General features: G+C 45.4%; 1 protein-coding gene across 5 annotated transcripts; it reads right to left on the bottom strand.

The window, feature by feature from the left end:
* Positions 1–318: 318 nt before the first annotated feature.
* LOC135261449 (catenin beta-1) lies at positions 319–17,443 on the bottom strand. Of its 5 annotated transcripts, none has more exons than XM_064347759.1 (17): positions 17,268–17,443; positions 9,051–9,101; positions 8,239–8,463; positions 7,592–7,845; positions 7,102–7,340; positions 6,452–6,653; positions 6,073–6,217; positions 5,072–5,175; positions 4,939–4,968; positions 4,210–4,548; positions 3,613–3,771; positions 3,351–3,470; positions 3,108–3,258; positions 2,791–2,912; positions 2,431–2,491; positions 1,855–2,075; positions 319–1,125 (listed from the first exon to the last, which is right to left on the bottom strand). In XM_064347759.1, the coding sequence occupies exons 2-16, from the start codon at positions 9,061–9,063 to the stop codon at positions 1,870–1,872; spliced, it is 2,370 nt and encodes a 789-aa protein (XP_064203829.1). In that variant the 5' UTR covers positions 9,064–9,101; positions 17,268–17,443; the 3' UTR covers positions 319–1,125; positions 1,855–1,869. The 5 variants fall into 5 exon arrangements, with proteins under 5 accessions (XP_064203829.1, XP_064203831.1, XP_064203830.1 ...); XM_064347761.1 differs by having other exon boundaries at positions 17,358–17,433; XM_064347760.1 differs by lacking the exon at positions 17,268–17,443 and adding an exon at positions 15,930–16,063.
* Positions 17,444–18,720: the final 1,277 nt, after the last annotated feature.

Genomic DNA, 18,720 nt, shown 5'->3' with positions numbered 1-18,720 from the left:
CTGCCACCTTTGCCATTCTATATTATCCCCCCTGAACCAATAGTATACATAATCAATATAAGGCACACCATTTCCAGAAATCATTGTTCCATCAACCTCAGTAGTCTGACTAACATTACTTACCTGTAATGGGTTTTAAAACCGATTTGTATTCAAGTAACAGCTAAACTAAATTTAATGAAAAGCAGAAATAGTGTGAGCTTGCATACTGTGACTCAAGGAGTAGTTGGAAAATGCTGGCAACTGTGATACAGCTTTACAAAAGCATAAGTGGACATCTTTTTCAGCAAATTAGAGAAATTACCTACACAGGAAACCTGAAATAAAAGTCCATTTTATTGTTTAGCCATGTCATAACCATGTTTCCAAAATAAGCACAGCAGGCTACAACAACTCGTTTTCATTAAACTACCTTCGATAGCATTTTTTTTAAAAAGGAAAAAAAAAAAAATCCCCCCCACCCCCAACCCAAAAAGAAAAAAAAAAAAAAAAAAATGCACCCCACCTCCCCCTTTGGAACAACTGTGACACTGAAAACATTTTCTATGCTTGATTAAGCATTTATAAGAATGCATTTCCCCATTTGATTTTATATAAAAGCTACACAATGTTACACTTTATTCCGAATACAATTAAACTGATTAAGTATTAGTGTTCTACACCATTAAGTGATAAAATTTTAGAAACTGATGGAGCATTACCACTATAACTTAACACTACAAGAGACTTAAAGGAATACAAATGACTGCAAAAAAATAAAATAAAAAGGACAAAAAATAAAGTCTAGGGCTAGATTTAAAGCAAGCTAGGTCAGTACCATACAGAGACTGAGTAATAAAAAAATAGTGTAAAAAAGAAACAGGCAAGGCTAGGGTTTGGAACTCCATCTTTAGATCCACCTCTTCTGCACTCTCCCATTATGCATCCGCTCCAAAAATTCCTTCATAGTACTCCACGTCAACCAAAAAGGACCAGAACAAAAAAGTTATACTTCCACGTGTTCCCATAGGAAACTCAGCTTGTGTTAGTGTGTCAGGCACTTTCCGAGATACTAGCCCCCTCCACTCAAGACCTCCAGCAACTCTACAGGCCAAATCACGATGCAGGTTCATTCAGACGATACAGCTGTGGAGAGAAAGAATCGCAACTGAGAATCGGCTTCCGTCTTAACCCTCAAACACTTCAGTTTCTGTGCAATCTCATTTTGTCCATCAGGAAGTACATTAGGATTCCTCGCTTGATATGCACGTTATGTTTTTGGCATAATAAACTGCAATAAGTTAACGTTTAAATCAGTTCCTTGAATTTAACAATGTTGTGTTCTCAAGTTCAAGGAACGCAGGCCTGTGGACTCGCTCACAGGTGCGTGCGGAATTGCGTGAGACGTTAAACTCACAAAAAGCCCGGTTTGTGCAATACAGCACCGCGTTTTACGGGCTCGACAAATTCCCAACCAGCTAAATATACAAGTCAGCGCTCAATGTGTGCGCCATGTGTTTCTCATTTGTATTTAAAAGCCTACACAAGGAACACTTCAAAGAGCCTCAGAAGGTTATACATTTGGTTCCCAGCTCCATTAAATGTATGGTGGGAATCCCCCCCCCCCCCCTTTGTTAATGGTCCAATTTCTGGCGCTGCTTAAGCAGAACCTTTATTATGAATGAACTTCAGAACAATGTGTCAGTAAGTGTGCCAAAACCACTTAAAGGTACTGTGGGTGTGGGCGCACAGATCTGTGGGGGTTGGGTGCGTTGGAGGGAGAAAATGCGCCAGACCAGTTTATAACAGTTCGGTTTTGAACAGACCCCCCTCATTTTCCTGGAATTTCATTGGCTTCAAAATGGCATTCCTTACCTAAAAAGTAGTTATTTACAGATCGGTGTCAAACCAGGCCAGCTGATTGCTGTCGCCTGGGGGCAGCCCGTCGATCAGGTCCTGGGCGTGTCCCAGGTCGGGCAGGCCATCGACCGGGTACTCCGCACCGGGGTGGTGACCGCCCATGTCGTGGTCCATCATGGGGTCCATGCCCATAGTGTCCTGGCCATAACCCGAGTGGAAGGAGCGGTAGCTGGGATCTGTGGGGGACAGGAAAAGGACATTAAAGGAGGGATAGTAGCGGCATCCCTGAAAATCTGAGCAATGTTTAACAGAGGATGAATTTCCTCCTCCCAGCAGTTAACAGACTGGTCTGTACACACTGGCAAATGCCAGCTGGCTGCTTGTCTGGAGAATGGAGTTTGAGGACACTGAAGTCAGCCAGGTGAAGATCAGGCTTCCACTCCACTTGTACCACAGGTACAAGGCCTATGGAATTACCTGCCACAGGTATGCATGACCATATTCTCAGAAGGCCAGCCTGTGCGAGTATGAATTGTAAGATGCAGCGACTGTGCTGGGAGTAAAGACCAAGGCTGGCGGAGGTTTACGTACCATCCGGGCGATAACCGAGCGAATCTCCCTGGGCACCGATGTCCAGGCCGAGGTCTCCAGTCTGCATCCCGGACGGAAGGAGAGGAAAGAACAGCGAGGCCACACAAGGGGGAGGGGGGAGGAACAATATAAATAAATAAAATTTAACCTCCAAAGAATAGTCTGCCAGAAAAAACATTAGCGATGTTCACTGCAGTTCAAAGTCAGCTACATTTGCGAAAACATCTTGTCCCAATACAGAACATTTCCCAAGAATAATAAACAGGCTACGCGTAACGCGAGCTTTCATTTCTCTGGTACAATGGCGTGCTTAAAGTGCAAGTCCCGGGACGGGGCTGTATCTGGGGCGAGACCACGCACCTCGTTCCAGGTCATGGGCTCCGTCCTGAAGAGGGAGCTGGTGAGCTCGACGGACAGGCGCTTCTTGTAGTCCTGGGGCTTGTCCTCGGACATGCGGAAGAGCACGGCGGCCGCGTACGTGGCTGTGGGAGAGGAGGGCGCACTCGTTAGGCTGGAAACGCACTCCAATAACCTAGCGCTACGTGCATGTGACGTGGCTGTGTCCCGGGCGACGTCGCTCACGTACTCGTCTGCGTACTTTCTGTCTGACTGGAACTATTTTTCTGGTACACGCACTAGCATTCTGCATACGCGTGTGCGTATATTAAATCACTCACCCACGCCCTCGTTCCGGGAATGCAGGAGCTCGGTGAGGGGCGCGGTGGCTCCCTCGGCCTCGATGGCCTCGGCCGCCTCCTTGTCCTGGGCCAGCTCGCAGAGCACGCCTGCGGCCACCCTCTGAATGTTCTCGATGGGGGAGTACAGCAGCTGCGGGGGAACAGAACGAGATGAGTTATCAGCACAGCTTCGAAGCACAGGAACAGGCCTCACATGCAGCCCTAACAGAGCGCGCGCCCTACCTGAACGAAGAGAGGAATGGTGTTCAGGCCCCTGATGACGATTCTGTTGTGCACGTCCCTGGCCAGGATGTGCAGCGCTCCAGTGCAGCCCTCTACGATCTCCTCCATACGGACGCCCTCCTGCAGGTCAAAAACACCACATTTAGCCTTCATTTCAGCAGTCACCACAGGCTTGAGAGAGGACTACCACCCACGGCGGTTCCAAAGATCAAATCAATGCAGTCCACCCAAGCCACTGAGGCTAAATAACGCTGGCACTCACCACAAACTGCTGCTGCGTCCCACCCATGGAGGTGCGCCTCTGGGTGTCCTGGTGGGCCCGGACCAGCAGCTGCACCAGCCTGGGGATGGCGCCCTGCTCCCGCAGGGGGGCGTGGTTGGCTGGGCACAGTGCCAGGTTACGGATCAGCCCCACTGTGGCCTGAGGAGGAGCGGGAGATTAGGGCTTTTTAAAATGGGCGCTACGGATCAGGTTCCTCACCTGGACCACACACCGTATGGCTCCACGCAAGGATACTGATCAACTCAAGAAACTGCACATACACTTTAAAAGATCTGCAGACTGCAGGTCAGTGAATTTAAGTGAGCCCTGCTATCCTTGTGTAACTTGGGGATCAAATGACATCAAGCTTAAAAATAGAGGAAGTAGTGCCAAAAACAGTTTAGGATTTCAAAATGTGTTCACATTTTTGCATAACTGAAGAGTTCATGACACTAAATAACAATACAAGACAGGATGTGAAACTAATGAAAAAAAGGAACACCCTACAATATTTCTGCTATGGTCACAGCTACTAGGCGTGGTATTGAGCTGGTCTTGAGCAACTTGATCCCAGGAAGCTGGGCCAGACCCACTTACCTTGATGAGGGGCCAGTGTGAGGGAGGGTGCAGGAGCTTGACCACCACGGGCAGGCCGTAGTGCAGCCGCACGGCGTTCTGGGCCATCTCGGCGTCCTGGTGGCGGCTGGTGAGGTGGCGCAGGGCGCAGACGGCGGGCTCGGTGATGTCCTCGCGGTCGCCGGCGCGGAGCACGGTGCGCACCAGCGCCTCGATGCCGCCCACCTGGCACACCATCATCTTGTTCTTGTAGTTGTTGCAGGTGAGGTTGGACAGGATGCCCGCCGCGCACGTCACCACGTTGATGTCGTCCGAGCCCAGCAGCTGCACCAGCGTGCCCAGCAGCCCCTCCATGCCCTCCTGTTCCGTTAAGAGGGGAGAGGCAGAGAAATTTCATGGCAGGCCTTGCCCACATAAATGGATTGCTGTAAGCTTATGCATGTATCTGGCTTCTTCAACTTTGCTTTCCTCTCCCGGAGATTAAACGTACTCCCATCGGTTTCAAATCAAAACAGGCCTGGAACCCCTTTCCAGGCATGATTCAGGCCAAATCTTTCAAAAGTTACTTTGCATCGCATTTAATGTGTATACTTTTGTAGAACACCAATCGAGTCGAATATTCTCAGGTATCATATTCCAGAAGTACTGGTAAGCCAAGTTAAAGACACAGGCCTGGGTAATGTGCGCTTTTTTTTTTAACCAACACTGGCTTCATATTGGCGTGTAAGCAGGGAAAAGGCTACTTTTTACCTGCATCACATCTACTTCAGCTAAAGGCGTCTTCTCCATGGAAAGGTAAGGAGACAGAAAGAGAGCTCTTATGTAGGAGGAATTCAGGGCGGAGCACAAGAGGAGCGTGTGCGGGACGTGGGGGTGCTCCTACCTGCTTGGTGGCGGCGTCCGACAGGTTCCTCAGGGTCCACAGGCAGTTCTGGACCAGGCGCTGGCTGGGATCGGTCAGGTGCAGTCCCAAGGCCTGCATGCCGCCTGAAAGAAAGAGGACTCATTTAGCCAGCGCCCCAGACAGCATGCGCACAGCGCTCAATACTGGCTGCTCCTGATTTTTAAACGTGCACAATGCTGTAGGCACAAGCTCGCTAGCTCAAGGACACTGGCCAGAGAGTTATACCATAGAGCCATCCCCGTGGGTCAGGAAAGCGTGCCTACAACACAATGCCCTTCACTTCAAAGCTCCAAGGCCCCGTTATAAATTACCATAAACCAACTCGGCCGGTACAAAAATAGTGCAAAGAAAAAGCAACTGCAGAATCTTAGGACACCACAATGTTAGGGCCAAGTTCAGTGCTATGAGATTTCTAAATTAAATCAAATCCACAAAGACATGAATGCTGATTAGGGCTGGGTGGTATACCGCAACGATAATTATCAAATGCAAAAAGGATTGCCACCATGCGGCTTACTGCCTCTCCTCTTCCGCCAATTATACCTGATGTAAGAGTAAACACCTGAACCTCAGAGGCTGTGAGAAATGAATCAGGGGGGTAGATAACAGATTGTCACCACCATTATTTATTTGGTGTTGATAAGACAGCCAATCAGCAGCAAGGCCTTGCAGCTTCCATGTGACTGATAAAAACGCATCACACTGGAGCTGCAAGGGCTAGCTGCCAACTAGCCGCCTTAACACCAGGGAGATAAGTGCTGATGATGTTTGTCCCGGAAGCGTTTCACGTGACCTCTGAAGTCTCTGGATGTTTACTACCACATCAGGTATAACTAAAGAAAAAAATGAACTGAAGACAGACAATACACCACATGGTGGCGATGATCATTATTGCGATGATCATTATTGCGTTCGATAGCTAACGTTGCGGTACATCGCTCAGCCCTATGTTTTATGGGGAAGGGAGGGTGAGAACGTACCGGCTTCCACGATAGCAGGCTTGTTGCTGGAGCAGACAGACAGCACTTTGAGCACGCGGCTGGTGGTCCACAGCAGTTTCTCATACGTGTAGGTTCTCATGATGTTGACCAGGGCCTGGGGGCCACCACTAGCCAGGATGATGAGCTGTGTACAGAGCATTCCAGAGGGTCAGGATTACCTGGCCACTCCACACGGCAATACAGCAAACAGTAAAGAGATTAAATAATCCTGCAAGTGCAGGTTTACTGAGATTACAATATGCTTCTAATGGACATCCACTAGAAACTATTTCCCATTACCTTCGGATACATGATAAATCTGAAGGTGAAGTTGACGTGGACTGTCCCCACTGCAGTGACTGTTTAGAGAAACTTTTACCTTGCTTTCTTGGTTTCCATAAGCCAGGATCTGAAGGCAATCTGTTGTAATGGCGAGAAACTTGACGTTGGTCTTGTTGAGCAGAGCCACCATTTTCTGCAGACCACCGGCCAGGCGCACAGCCATCTTGGCTCCTTCCTGGTGCAGCAGGAGGTTGTGGAGGGTTGTGATGGCGTAGAACAGCACGGAGTCGACAGGAGATCTGAAACAAGACACCGCATTTACCATCCACTTCCAAATTACGGGCGCCTAAACTTCAAAGTTCTCAGCAGCAGGCCAGAAGGGTTACTGGGTTTTTATTTACCCAATCGCAGAACTGAAAACAGTGGTTCAGGTTCAATTAAGGCAGTAATCGGTAAAAATCAAGCAGTTAACCGTTTATGCCAACATCAAACTTAGGATTCTCATGGGGCATGACTGGTACCCACTGAGCTTTACCTTTTAAACTCAAAGATTCACATTTCAACAAGGAACTCACTTCTGGATCTCAAAGGACTACAGCTTCTCTTTCAGAGCTCTCGGCAGATTGCGGCCTCTTTCAGGGCCTTACTGTAGTGTGTTGGGCATTTCTGTTATGCCTGTCTGGCTCTAAACACCATGGGTCTACACATCCAGTCGCTGGGAAACTCAGAAGCCGAAGCCCCACTCACCCCAGCATTTTGACCAGGGCGGGGATGCCGCCGGACTTGAAGATGGCGAGCAGGCCCTCGCGGTGGTGGGACAGGTTGTGCAGCGTGCCGGCGGTGCAGCGGGCCGTCTCCACGTCGTTGGTGTTCTGCATGGTGCGCACGATGGCCGACACCATCTGGGGCGAGCGCATGATGGCGTGCCGCGACGCCTCCTTCTTGGAGAGCTGGTGCACCATCACCGCCGCCTTGTTCACCACCACCTGGGGGAAGGAGCAGGGCTCGAATAAGAGCTGCACGGCCAGCAAGCAGGACCAATTTACAGCAATGGGAGCCAGTCCAACCTGGTCCTCATTGTTGAGGAGTTTGGCCATCTCTGGGATGGTGTGTGTGTGTGTTCTGTCCTCGTGTTGGAGTGGTCAGTGAGTGGTGTGTGTGTTTACCTGGTCCTTTGTGGAGGAGTTTGGCCACTCTGGGATGGTCGTGTGTGGTGTGTGTGTGTGTGTGTTTTTACCTGGTCCTCATCGTTGAGGAGCTTGGTCAGCTCTGGAATGGCGCGTGTGGCCAGCTCGGCGTCGTCCTGGTAGTTGATCAGGTTGACCACGGCGTGCTTGAGCATCTGGGATGGCTCGGCCAGGCGCTGGACGTTTGTGGGGTGCGCCCCGTCGAACTGCGTGGAGGGGATCTGCAGCCCCTCGTCCAGGGTCTCCGGGAACATGGCTGCCCGCACCCTCTGAGCTCTCGTCATGGCGTACTGCCCATCCATGTCTGCGGAACCCAGGAAAAATGTAACTTTAAAAATCAGCAGATCATCCCAAAGGCAATTCTAATACAGAAATACTAACAACCCATACCTGCCCAATCAAACATCTGCAATACAGCACGTGTCAACCTTCTGAAAATAGTGGCAGATAACACGCAGGGTATATAAACATGTATCTTGGCAAAATGAGCCGCAATTTTAGCTGCATCAAAGAGTCAGACCGAAATGTAAATCAGGGACATTCACTTGGCTGTGTGTAACTTTTACAAGTATAAACTTGCTACATGATTGTAATAAGTCTGTAGATTGCCAAGCCCTTACTGAAATGCAAGCAACCAAGAGAATGTTGAAAAAGTTGTTTTCCTTTGGCGTATGCCCAAACCCAGGGGAAGACGTACCTGCCACCTGGTCCTGAGTGAAGGGTTGGGAGAAGCCCTGCTCCCACTCGTACAGGACCTGGTTGTCCATGTCCTCCTCCTCTGGGTTGCCCTTGCCACTCAGGGAGGGGGCGGTGGTGGTGGCCCCAGAGTGGATCCCGGAATCCAGGTAGGACTGCTGCTGCCAGTGGCTCACCGCCGCCTTGCGGTCGGGCTCCATGGCCATGTCGAGCTCCATCAGATCAGCTGCACGGTTCAAACAAAAACACACGGTCACGTTCATCAGGTCAGTCAAGGTCCAACAGAAAACAAAGACAGCAACAAATTAGCCGACAGTAGGACTGGGCAATTAACCATAATGATAATTAACTCATTTCAATTATGTATTTATTTTTCATTACGTTTATCATGATTTTCCCACCCTAATGTGGAGGTGCAACTGAGGTTAAAACACACTCTTGGCCAAGCCAACAATTTTCCAACATGAACTCCAACTGCTAAAGTGTTAAAAAAAGGGGTGTGATATAAGCATTATCAGAAGAAAGCAAGATTCCCCATAATGAACTGCATGTAAAGTTCTTTGAGATTAACCATGTGGTCATTGGCTTCTGGAGTCTTAAATACTGACAGAGCATTAGTAGCAGTTAAAGCTTTGAACATAATAAATACCAAACACCCCAGTGTTTAAATTCAGCATATCTAAAGTACGGGAGGGAGGGGGATAAGTCGGTTATTTTACATTTAAAATTGACCTCAGTTGCACTGCTGCCCCCTGATGGGGGGTGAAAAATTGGGAAGGACCATTTCAAACAAAAATAAGAAGGTAAACTCACACTGGGTAGCCATCTTCCTTTCAAAACCCTCAGGCTGCACAGCTTCCTACTCTGTGAAGAGAAAAACAGATTGGGACCTTCAGCACAGTGGTTTGGTGAAATCATCCAATCGCACCACAGAGCCAGGCAGCCACATGCATATCTGAGCCGCTTGCCACAAACTCTGGAGCCATGAGCCACCACCCCCCGGCCCCTTAAATTCCCTCCAGGAGCCAGTAAATCTGAAGCCTTTGAAGACCGAAGAACAGGGCAGAATGGCCAAGAGAAATAAGGTCCACCCAGCCAAAAGCTTCAGAACCAGCAAAATGGCTCCAGCAGGCACTTCTGGAGCCCGTAACACCAAATGGCTCGAGCAGGAAGTATCTGCAGGCTCAGAGAACACAACACGCCTCACAGCCCTGAAACATCTGCAATTTCCAAGATTACCAAAGCAGGGAGCAGATCGGTTTCAAAGCAGTGCTAATTACACAGGGGGCTACTTCATCTAAGCAGGAAGGCAATGGGTTACAGAAGGGGGAAAAAAAAACACACCAAAAACCTGTAACTATAGCATTACTCTGCCTGACTCACGCTCACACTTAGAGCTTTATTACCAAACTCTACACACATTATATTTTGCAATACAGGCCTTTAACACAAGGCTCAGTTGACACCGTACACCATTTAAAAAATCTACTACTGAATTATATCAACATCTGTAATCAAACTAACTAAAGACTTTACCAAAAGCAGATATTTGTCTGACAGTATTATACTGAGTTCGGTTTAATACCAGCCAGACTCACTCAATACCCATCTCTTCAGGAAATGCCTCTACTCTGATTCCAATTCCCCTCTTCCATACCCCCCCCCCCCCCACGTCTACCCCTAGATCCTCCTACCACATCCCTCTCCACCAAAATAAAAAAAACTACCTTCCTAGTGACAAAGAATTACCTACCCTTGATATGCTAAGATGCAACTACATAACTTAATCACTATTTGAGATGTTCATATTTTCATTTAAAATACTAACTCACAAAAAACAGGCTACTAAAGCCTGTTAGTTTCAGGATAAACTAAAAAGGCAGCTGGCCAAAAACACAGGGTAGACATTTCAGGATTTGCTTTGACCGGGTTACGAAGGCGAAAAACACGAGCAGAAGATTAAAATCAGGCGGCCTCTCCCGAACCAGAGGCAGTGGGCATGCAGGGGCGTGTGCGTCACCAGCACAATCACTCAGGGGAAGGAAGTGTGAACGGCTCCGGAGGGGCGGGGGGTGTTCCGCTGCTGCCTGGAGGGCAGGACGGATAAAAGCCGCGACTCACCGAATGCAGCCCCGATTGGCTTGCTGACATTGCACCATTGTGTGTGAATGAGTGCATTACAGCCCTCGTTACAGAACACAATAGACATGCTGAGTGTTGACCATCAGGAGGTAAATCACCCACCCTCTGTCTCAGACATCTATTCAGTCCTAAATGCATCCTCTGCATGGAACTTTTGCATTTTGCAATTTGCCACCTCAAATTGTGGTGGCTACACTTGAACAAGCCTGCCACCATCACAAGCAAAAACGACAAGGTCTGTCAGATGGAGAAGTGAAGTTCCATGCTGTGAAGTACTACACGACTTATGTACCATAAATGGCTAGCATATACTTCATATTTTGTGCAACTGACTACTATTTAATTTGCAAAAGGATTTTGAGGGCAGGAGCCTGCAGCTGCAGTTCAGTAAACTGGATAATCCCATAATCTCCTTAATCCTGTCCAGAGACTACCTAGCATCTTACTCAATCCTGCTTTGGTTAACACAAGAATTATTTAGCAATCCCTGTGAGGCTACATAGTGAAAGTCACATTCACAGGTCATGCTAGCCCATGGAATGCTGCATCTCTGGAATGTAAGACATTTCACAATCATGTTTTCCACCGTTTCACTTGTGGTCTGAAAAATAACTATTTTTGCCATTAGGCCAAAAACAACAAATGTTTGTTGTTCATAATTTTACTAAATCTCCAATGCTACTAGCGGCTGTGTAAGTATTACGATCAATAAACAAACGTCAGACATCGAAAGACGGTTGACTAAAAGAAAAAAAATGTAATTATTTTGTTGTGGTTCAAGTCGGGATCACCCATTGTCATCTTTAAAAAACAAAATCCGGTGTTAACGTGACCACCGATTCAGATTTTGGACAGACTTGGTATTAGAGCTCAAGAGCAGTTGAACCATGTAGAGAACTGCTCCATTCTTCCTACGAGTCGTCACTTTTCCAGGCACCCCTCAAAAAGCAAGCCTTACCCTAGACTCGACGCTTGCTCTGTCACTATGCATTACTACATGAGCACAAAGGCTCGGCCCCAGCCTTAAAAAGCAAGCGTCTCTGCCAAAGACAGATGGCTGCATGTTAAATTACGGTCATTTGGGAGTTGATTTAGAGCCTTTTTTACCTAGAGCATTATCTTTGCAGCAAATTGGCTGTGCCAAGTCCCTATTAAGGCAATTTAAACCACAGGGGTTTCCAGCACCCTGACAATGACAATGGATACAGTTGCCTAGCCTTCGGATTGAATGTATGCCTGGCCTATACCCAGGAACGATCCACATTAAATGCACTGAAAACTAGGAGAATATTAGGTCAAGCTGTCCCAGAAACACTGATCAATGTGTAACCATCGCAGCAGACACAACCATTTTACAACAGGCAAGGTTTATGAAGACTGTAGCACAATACTTTTTGGTAACAAGTACTGTGATAAAAGTAGATATTCCGGTCAGTTAAGAGTTAACAGTTAACAGTATTTTTTCCCCCTTTTTAATGCTGGCGCAGCAAAAATCAAGTGAGACCTCAGTAGAATCCAATTAGTCTGTGTCCAAAGATCATACATGTGCCAATCTGTGCTTTAGAATGAAAGAATTAAAGAACTGAGATTCCTTACTATTAGCTGCACAAACTTTCCCTGACACACAAGTGACACCGTGGTGGCCATGACGTTTGCAGCACACTTTGACATTTGCTCTGAGTGAGGTTCAGCATTACTCAGTCAGCGCCCACAGGAGCACTGTGTGTCACTTCCAGAGTGGGTCAAAACCAGGGGTGGGCAATTCCAGTCCTGGAGGGCCAGTGCGTAAGCAGGTTTGTTCCCACAAATTACCCTGGTGAAATGAGCTACATGGCTGTATACACCAACACTGGTTCTCTTGAATCGATCACATTGAAATGCTGCACATAGGGACACAAGAACAGTCTTTAGTTGTCATTCATACACAGAAAATGTAGCTAAAATGTCAGATGACAAATGTTATGGCCAATTAAGCAATTAAACCCAAAGTTGGAAAGAAAACCAGAAACGGATATAGCCCTAGTTGCCCACCTCTGGTCTAAATGTACTCCCACTTTACTGGCAGGTAAACAAGCTCCTATCTGGAGCAACTTACAGTCTGGGACACAGATTTCATCAAGGTACAATTTAAGTCAATATTCCTTAAGGCAGAAGCATGGAGAGTCCCCAGTGCTAACGCAGTCACTTTTAAAAAAATAAAAAAATAAAAACTGTAGGGGAAACCAGCATGCTGCACCCACAGCGGTGGGGAATGTGCACGGTCAGCAGTCACTGGCTGCTCCCCATCCTGCCACAGCAGCTCAAACACAACTGCAGAAATCTCCCGGCTGGTTCACATGCAGTCTAGTGCAGGCAGTGCAGAGCATTAGGTCTAGATGGGCGGAGACTCCGATGACCCCCATGTCACATCATATCTCCCTGACACAATGCTGTGATTCGTCACATCTTTTAATTCCCCTGCAGTTCTGTCCATGTACCTACATCCAGTTAGAGCAGCTACACACAACAGAGCCAATGACGGGTGCTATAAGACGAGAAAATAATTGTTCAAGCCAAACCACTAACCAAATCACTGCACATTTAAAAATGCAACCAAGACGAGCAAGCCACACCCCTAATCAAATTCACACATTTAGCTAGCTACTGCACCTTCACCATTTATACAGCAAATCAATTAAATTAGGCCAGTTAGAGATATGACATCTATGACAATTTCATCCATTTTTGTCATCAACACATAACTGCCTGTGGCACAAATTGATTGGCAGTAGAGCTTGCAACTCCCTTGCCAGTAGAGGGTTAAATAACACTGCGCTACGCTGTAACTAGCTCTACAGAGCTTAAGTCACATTCACAACTGTTATTAAGCTTGTCCTTTCAGCTGAGGCTCTGATGCAATCCAGTCAAACAAGCAAATGCATTACTGCAGTGGTAATGAAATGTGGTGTTCTGCGCAACACATACTTGCAAGCCAAATGCCAAGTTATGCTAATCAAACCTCGACTGGTTGCAACAAAGCATAAAAACAACCTACAATACAATTTTGCCATTTAAACATAGTACTAGCACGCATAGCACCAATCCAGATAAACACAATGTTGCGTCCAAGAAAATTCTCATGGCACACACAATTCATGTCAATCTTCGTACACGAACAGCAACCAAATACTTTTTCTATTGAAACAAAAGTACTCCAAAAAAATATTGGCAATTGATAACACTTTCCCTAAATAGAGACATTACTACTGGTCAGCCTCGTTACCATAAATCCTTCCAAGCAAACGTCTGTACTTACCGAGGAAATGGTGAGCTATTAGGATCACAAGACTTTCACACCAATGGACATTTTTTGGTTCTCATTGAGAAACAGATTAGCTCGAGCCAAATTATAGTTTCTGAACTGATCCCCACTGTTCTGCTGCAATTCCCTTCCTACTTCATGATCGTTCACCTCATCGATTTTTTTAGCATACCAATTATATACCCCAAAATCTTGTCACGCAATGGGAATACAAAACGTAGAAATGGCAATCAACACTGCCCAAAACCAACCCTGGAAGCAGTGCAACAGAACAAAAATACCCAGAGAAAGCAATCAAATGGCCCAATTTGCCATGTAATGAGACCATTATTACACAGGAAATTTCACAGACAATTCAACTTTAAGGGAGCGTATGACAGGGTAACCATGCACAAACTTATTGCCCTCAAAATTCTAGATTCTATAATCCTCAGACAGTCTTGGGTACCATCAGCATTAAGTTGGAATGAAATTGTAAAATCATTTAAATAAAGCTATAAATGGGCTAGACATACCAACAGATATGCACAGCCAACTTTGACATTCAGTACACCCAACCCATCAGATGAATTTTTTAAAAACCAGCAACAAGGTAAAAGCAAATCTCTACTGGAACACCAGCTGGTGACTGAAGAAACCACTACAAATATTACTTACAAAACATTAATTACTCAAACATCCTGAAAGTGAAAAAATATACATTTTTAAATGTATTTCAATCGCTAGGCAATAGCCAAAGCAGACACGTTAAGAGTCCTTATTTCAAAGGACTAAGCACACTGTCGCGCTTTAAATCTAAGCAGGAAGGTTAAACCTCAAACTTCAACAAGGACCACCCTCACATCTCCGAAAACATGAAAACACTCATCCACCTCATTCAATCTACTGATCCCGACCAAGACGTCCCATTCGTTAGACCAAGCTCTGGGAACATTTTAGAGTGAATGCATTTTAACTGTAGCAAGATGAAATTAGATCCTTTGTTGAACACGAGCCAAGCGCACTCAGACTGTAGATCCTTTGTGTAGCAAGTCTCCGCACTGTAAAAATGGACCATATTCAAGCAAGCCCCAAACATCAGGTGGGTAGACTTGAGTTACTCCAAACCGAACTCGCTGAAAGCCCCATTCATACTACAAAATTTTGAAATCTACTGGCAGGAAAACATCATAGTCAATTCTGGAAGAGCATTCTTGCATAAAACAGCCAGTTGTAACATTTCAATATTAAAGTGAAATACTTTAATGTAAGTGCAGTTTCACACATCTCGATGTTAAGGATCATTTCAGGGATAAATGCTATAATGCACGCCCTGTTAGGGAGGACACAGCTGTAGAGAGCGTGTGGTATCTCAGCACAAAGAACTTGGTGCAAGTGCCTAAGACTGGGATCAGAATCAGACTCGCCATCAGGCTGTGCTTGCAGGCGCCTGGCCGTACTCCTCAAATACATATGGAAGTAATTTGGTTCGCAGATCTTCAAAGGGAACCGATGACCACCCTACCCCCTTTCACCCCCTGACATGACAAGCAAAGAGGAGCTAACAGTAAGCACACAGCTTTAGACTACTGGCTTCTTTATTAGAATTTATACTCCAGAGCTAGCCATAAATCCAATCAATCCGTAGGCGCACAGGACTTACGAACTTATGAAATTCAAATTCCAGAGGTTCTACAAGTATGCTTACCTTAAGATGCCTTCAAAAAAATGGTACAACATTGAGATTCCAATGGTTTTCAGGCATGTTTAATAACCAAACAGGGCATAACCAGACAGAATACACAGGGGTAGTGTCTTAAGGGTAGTTTAAAAACAACTTAAAATAACCCAAGTCGAAGGTGTGAATGCCATCCTGTACTTCTGGAAAATTGCTCCGAGGTACAGAGGAAGAAATGTGTACATGGGTCATGCCAAAATGCCACCCACTACAACTAATTTAGCAGACATGTAAAACTTAGCCTAGAGCACTGTGTACAGAATACCTGACATTGCAGACGACAAAAGGAAAGCAATACAATGCATTTATAACTGCAACAATAAATTAAACAGGAGTGATAAATTACAGAGAAGCACTTTTAACTTTTAATGTTCTCTTTCGAGAATCTCATTTTCCAAGCTGTGCCAATAGGTCACAATAATTCTAAACTGTTCAACACTATCAACAATTTAAATCCCAAGTGATAACTTCACCACGAGGCAGAAACACAAGGAATAATGTGCATATAGTGCATCTCCGGCAGAAAACATACCTAACGTACTTCAGCAAAAAAGTACGTACATCAGCGGGTATTTCCACGACAGCCCCCGTACTGCAGTTTACAGCTTCGTCAAAGATCAAAACCTTCCTACACAAGTCCAGAGCTTTACACAACCAAGTCTCGGTCTCGCAACTACGTTTCCAATGAACAATCTAACCACCGCCTCGCACACTCATATTTCAACTTAGGCTCCTCCTCAACTTTTTTTCAAACATGCAACGGCGAAGGAATTCAGGACCGGGCCTGGCTTTGTTTGGAAAGCAAAGCAGATTCAGAGAATTCATAATGGTTAATTCTAGCTGCCTAGCTCCATTTTAACAATGGTCGGATAAACTTTGTAGACGATCCGCTAGTTCGCGAGCCAACCAGCCTTCAAAACATTAGATACTGCGAAAGCGCTATCAAAACGTTAAAGTTTACGATGCGTCGTCGAATTCGCTCAATGGCAAGCAGACTTGCTAGTGGGAACCACTCGGAATATAGCTAGGCACCCGACGTTAGCTAGGTTAACGGCACCCAAATGAAGGGCGACGCATAACAGACCTTTACTGAGACGGTTTATAAGCCTAACAAGTTACTCCTACTAAGCAAACGAGCCAACGCTGGCACGCTTAAGCCCTCGTCGGTTTGCAATCGTTGCTACCTAACGATAATATTAGTTTAGCAAGCTGTGTCAACTGTAGAGTAAAGTTTGCTAGTCTAAGTAGGTAGCTTCCTAAAGTGACATTAAACAAGAATCTCACAGTATACAATCAACTAGCTAGCTAACTACTTGCTAACGTTACTCAAGTTAGTGACATCTAGTAGCCGACTAAATAATTAGTCTTTCGTTGCAGAAATAGCGTTAATCAACCCTAATGGCTTACCACCCTGCTTCCTACATAACATTCACCAGCAATCATTTCAGTCCCAACAGGGACCAGGTAACAAACGACAGACTACCAGATCGAAATGATGAGCAAGCTATGAATTCCGAACTGGTTTACCAGCTAGATAATTCAGAAGAGAGTCTAGCTAACGTTATTCATTACAAAAACATGATATACCCATTCTTTACAGCAATCAAAACCAACCAAACCATGAATTTTAATCAATTCTCACGTTTAGCCAAGCTTCCTTAAAGTGTAACATTTCAAAACTAGCTGATGTTAGAAAAAGTGTACTCAGTTTAGGGCTTACTGAAAAAATATCGACCTAGACGGGCTTCAAGACCCTATTTCACATCCAAATGGGATTCCTTCTCGATATTTAGCTAACGTTAGTTAGCTAGCAGGCTAAGATCACCCAAACTAGCCATCTGTATGGGAACACGGGGATTATTTAACTTACCCGAAACAAAAACGGTATTTCCGTTTTCTCCGTCAGTGGTATTTGGCCAACCTATCTGATAAAATGAAAGAAATTAAACTAGCAAACCACCTTCTATTAAATCCGTCAGCCACTCCTGCTCCGCCGCCGCTGCAGTGAGAAGACGGCTTCCGAGCACAGGAAACGGTGTCTTAAAATGGCGACTGAAAGAGAGAGCTCTTATACCAGCTATGTGGTTAATGTATTCTGCCGCAGTCTGGAAAAATAGTAACTCCAATCATGGCAATTGAATCGTATATTATGGCTTAATTTATTATCCTTATATCACATACTGTATCTTATAAAGAGTTATTTCCGTTTCACAAAGCGTTTTACTGCTAATAAATAAATAACGCTGTATCTTAGAGTGCGGTCAGCGCGCAGGGATATTTTGAATGTGTGGACGGCGAAGTAGCTTCATTAGGTTGGAATGTGAGTGTTTTTGTGAGAAGGATGTTGGGAAGTGACCGAGAGCCCGAAGTTAGGATGGTTCACGGTTGAAGAAGTAGGTAGCCGGGTATTGATCATGGACGAAACGTACCGCAATCGAGATAATGAAATAACACCTTTTATATTTATTGATAAATATGTTTTGCGGGTAAAATATATTTTAAATATGAACTTAACATTAGTAGATTTTTGGACACCAGGACACAACCTTCACACAAACTATGATGCCAGCAGTGTGGCTATGGAATATCTTTAATTAGTTCAGTTAATCTATCTTTACATTAGTTTTAATGTCTTAAGGCATAAAACACGAATGTAGGCTTCAGCTATATATAAAGAAGTCCTACTTTGATACTCCCACAATTCATCAACGTTGCACATGTTGGCTAAGTCGTGCGCAAGTCCGGCCACATGTAGGCGATGTGACGGCGAGTCAAAGAAGATTTGGTTTCGTCGTCAATGCAATAGCCTAGATAGCCTCCGTTCAGAGATGGTAAAAAGCAGCCTGCTTATTAGAATCGTGTTTTGAGATATAAAAATCTTAGACGAATATAATGAACTGGATCTGAATAGATGTCAAAACGTTAAAATGACATCAATAAAAATGTTGGTCTAAGACCATAATAATTGTAGCCTATGCAAGGATATTCATTTGGATAAATAACTAACATGTTTTATTTCACCTTAAGCCCCCCGCCCGTGCAGTTTTAAATGAAGAACGGAGAGTATGACTTTCCTTGCACTACAAGCTGGCTATGAAGAATTCACAGCAGGGGAAAGATTAGGCACTGCAGTACTGTGGCCACTATATTTATCCTCGACTAAGAAATGTCTCATGGTGTCGCCTGATCGGACAGTATTTCTGTGTTGCTGTCTGGCAAGAGCAGACAGAATTCTCTATATTTGTAATATAGAGAAAATTAACTGAATTTAAACATTTTTTGACAAAACAAATGGCCTTAGAAGGGCAACATGTGCCAACATT

Source organism: Anguilla rostrata, chromosome 8 (assembly GCF_018555375.3).
Source record: "Anguilla rostrata isolate EN2019 chromosome 8, ASM1855537v3, whole genome shotgun sequence".
Lineage (NCBI taxonomy): Eukaryota > Metazoa > Chordata > Actinopteri > Anguilliformes > Anguillidae > Anguilla > Anguilla rostrata.
The sequence above is the reverse complement of the archived record's forward strand: the minus strand, read 5'-3'. Positions and strand labels throughout refer to the sequence as shown.